Raw genomic sequence first — 3,926 nt, forward strand, 5'->3', positions numbered from 1 at the left:
GCCTCCACCACCCCCACTAACACTGCCTCTATCATGCCTCCACCACCCCCACTAACACTGCCTCTATCATGCCTCCACCACCCCCACTAACACTGCCTCTATCATGCCTCCACCACCCCCACTAACACTGCCTCTATCATGCCTCCACCACCCCCACTAACACTGCCTCTATCATGCCTCCACCACCCCCACTAACACTGCCTCTATCATGCCTCCACCACCCCCACTAACACTGCCTCTATCATGCCTCTACCACCCCCACTAACACTGCCTCTATCATGCCTCTACCACCCCCACTAACACTGCCTCTGTTCATACATGCTTCCAAAAAACTAGTTTTTGGCCAAAAAAAAAGTTTTTGACCAAAAACTAGCCTGGGATGAAAGCATTTGAGCATTTTCTTTCGTTACTAATTCAAGAAACATTATTCCCCTTCGGGAGACAACGAGACGTCAGCCTGGTACTAACGAAGTGTTCGTTAGGAACATCTGGAAGAATATCATCAGTGGTTCTTTAGTGTGTAATGGCTTTCCTAAGTGGTTGTTCCTTGGCGTGTAATCTGGATAACTGCTAATTGTGTTTTTGTTAATGAACGTTAATTTGGTTGTGATATTGTTTAATGAGGGCTTTTGTGTGTGTGTGTGTGTGTGTGTGTGTGTGTGTGTGTGTGTGTGTGTGTGTGTGTATGTGTGTGTGCGTGTGTGTGTGCGTGTGTGTGTGTGTGTCTGCTCACCTAGTTGTGCTTGCGGGGATTGAGCTCTGGCTCTTTGGTCCCGCCTCTTAACTGTCAATCAACTGCGTCTGTGTGTGTACTCACCTAGATGTACTTATGGGTCGAGCGAGGCTCCTGGCCCCGCCTTCTGAACGTTGTTAGAATAATGCAACCACCCTCATTTCTCACGCTTTTTATCATATTTCCATATAAAACTTTGAATTAAATCGGCTTCAACGACGACTACATCTAATTTGTTCCACATATTGACGTCTCTCACACTGAAAAAGTTCCTTCCGACGTTCCTGTGACTCATTTGTGACTTTAGTTCCGTCTATGTTCCTAGTTTTGAACAATGCTTTACCAGCCATGTCAATTCCCCTAAGTATGCTCAGTCCTGAGTGTGTGCTCAGTCCTGAGTGTGTGCTCAGTTCTGAGTGTGTGCTCAGTTCTGAGTGTGTGCTTTAAGTCCTGAGTGTGTGCTCAGTTATGAGTGTGTGCTCAGTCCTGAGTGTGTGCTCTAAGTCCTGAGTGTGTGCTCAGTTTTGAGTGTGTGCTTCAAGTCCTGAGTGTGTGCTCAGTCCTGAGTGTGTGCTTTAAGTCCTGAGTGTGTGCTTTAAGTCCTGAGTGTGTGCTCAGTCCTGAGTGTGTGCTTTAAGTCCTGAGTGTGTGCTCAGTTATGAGTGTGTGCTCAGTCCTGAGTGTGTGCTCAGTCCTGAGTGCGACCTCAGTCCTGAGTGCGTGCTCAGTTCTGAGTGTGTGCTCAGTCCTGAGTGTGTGCTCAGTTCTGAGTGTGTGGAGACCTGGTCGACGACCGGGCCGCGGGGACACTAAGCCCCGGAAGCACCTCAAGGTAACCTCAAGGTGTGCTCAGTTCTGAGTGTGTGCTCAGTGTGTGCTCAGTGAGTGTGTGTTCAGTCCTGAGTGCGTGCTCAGTTCTGAGTGCGTGCTCAGTTCTGAGTGCGTGCTCAGTCCTGAGTGCGTGCTCAGTCCTGAGTGTGTGCTCATTCCTGAGTGCGTGCTCAGTCCTGAGTGTGTGCTCAGTATAATGTTTCTATACTGAGCGTCCTGGCACCACCGCCCGCCTGACTCAAGTAATTGCCAGACAAAAATTAAGTCATTAACTCAAGTGGGTATTTTTGTGTGGACAAAACTCGTCGCAATTTAACTGTTGCAACAAAAGCACTTATCAAAGTTATTTGCATATTTAGACATTTTTATTTTTATTTATTTACACTTTTATCACAAGAGAATCATGAGTCATACGGCCTCTTGTGTCATTATGAAGGACTCTGAACGACCATGCTGAGTGCCAGCTGGTCAAGGCCTGGCACTGTGCTCGGTGCCACGCCCTGCAGCTGATCAAGGCCTGGCACTGTGCTCGGTGCCACGCCCTGCAGCTGATCAAGGCCTGGCACTGTGCTCGGTGCCACGCCCTGCAGCTGGTCAAGGCCTGGCACTGTGCTCGGTGCCACGCCCTGCAGCTGGTCAAGGCCTGGCACTGTGCACGGTGCCACGCCCTGCAGCTGGTCAAGGCCTGGCACTGTGCTCGGTGCCACGCCCTGCAGCTGGTCAAGGCCTGGCACTGTGCTCGGTGCCACGCCCTGCAGCTGGTCAAGGCCTGGCACTGTGCTCGGTGCCACGCCCTGCAGCTGGTCAAGGCCTGGCACTGTGCTCGGTGCCACGCCCTGCAGCTGGTCAAGGCCTGGCACTGTGCTCGGTGCCACGCCCTGCAGCTGGTCAAGGCCTGGCACTGTGACCTTAATCATCATGTCTCTTAAATCTCTTAATTTTCCTTTAATTACTAGACGCCTCACATCATAGGAATGCATGTAAGACACGTCAACAACCTTGACGTCACACGCACGCACGCACGCACACGCGCACACGCACGCACACACACAAGGGGCACACGCACTAGAGGACACAGGTGGAAACTGAGTGCCCAAATGAGCCACAGAGATATTAGAAAGAATTTTGTTAGTGTCAGAGTGGATGACAAATGGAATGCATTAGGAAGTGATGTGGTGGAGGCTGACTCCATACACAGTTTCAAACGTAGATATGATAGAGCCCAATAGGCTCAGGAACCTATACACCAGTTGATTGGCAGTTGAGAGGCGGGACCATAGAGGCAGAGCTCAAACCCCGCAAGCACAATTAGTTAAGTACACACACACACTCACTCTCACACTGTACTTTAATGGAATGCATTAAGAAGTGATGTGGTGGAGGCAGACTCCTGTACACCTGTTGATTGACGGCTGAGAGTCGGGTACCAAAGAGCCAGAGCTCAACCCCTACAAGCACAACTAGGTGAATACTACAGTTGCAGCTACCCTGGAAACACAAACCGAAACTGTCTCTATTTTCCGCTTGTTACAACTTGTAATAAAGTTGTTACATCTTGGCTTAACGTGTTGATGACGTATTAGAACGTTGTTACAACCTGCTATATTGGTTGTTATAACTCGTTAGGAGGTGTTAAAACATATTCGAACGTTGTACCAACGTCGTAGTTTCGGTGTGTGTTTGGCGGGTAGTTGACCCACAGTTTGCGTTTCCTTGTGCGTGTCAACAACAATACTTCCGAGAATACTAAACAACTGTACCAGATGCTGTGAATCACATGCGTTAACTACCATAATAACGCAGTTAACAGAGCTACGACCTTCGTGTCCTCTCAGCTCGTCGGGTGCAGGTGGTCCTGAGAACTGAAGCTTTGTCATTCACGATCCTTATTATTTAGCGAAAATATATTGAGACTTGAGAAATTTCTCCGAATTGGATCTGCTAATTGTTGAGGTGCTGGATTATCACAGCTCGTAACCATTAGATTGCCTGGTTGGGTAGTTACGGTCTGAATAATGCTTCAGCGGTGATTGACAGGTGGAATAGTGACCGCGCGCGCGTGCACGCACGCACGAACGCACACACGCACGCACACACGCACGCACGCACGCACGCACACACACACACACACACACACACACAAAGTAGTTAGTAAACAGTTGATTGACAGTTGAGAGGGGGGCCGAAAGAGCAGTAGCTCAACCCCCGCAACACAACTAGGTGAATACAACTAGGTGAATACACACACACGCACGCACACACACACGCACGCACACATACGCGCACACACGTACGCACACACGTACGCACACGCGCACACACGCACACACACGCAGGCGCACACACACGCACAAGCACACAC

General features: G+C 49.8%; 1 protein-coding gene across 1 annotated transcript in view; it reads right to left on the bottom strand.

The window, feature by feature from the left end:
* Positions 1-977, bottom strand: part of LOC138368793 (uncharacterized) — a 10,587-nt gene extending 9,610 nt beyond the window's left edge. Inside the window, exon 1 of the mRNA XM_069331490.1 lies at positions 902-977. Coding sequence (XP_069187591.1) covers positions 902-977 — 76 coding nt within the window. The remainder of the gene's footprint in view (positions 1-901) is intronic.
* Between the last annotated feature and the right edge of the window lie 2,949 nt (positions 978-3,926).

This window comes from Procambarus clarkii, chromosome 26 (genome assembly GCF_040958095.1).
Source record: "Procambarus clarkii isolate CNS0578487 chromosome 26, FALCON_Pclarkii_2.0, whole genome shotgun sequence".
NCBI lineage: Eukaryota > Metazoa > Arthropoda > Malacostraca > Decapoda > Cambaridae > Procambarus > Procambarus clarkii.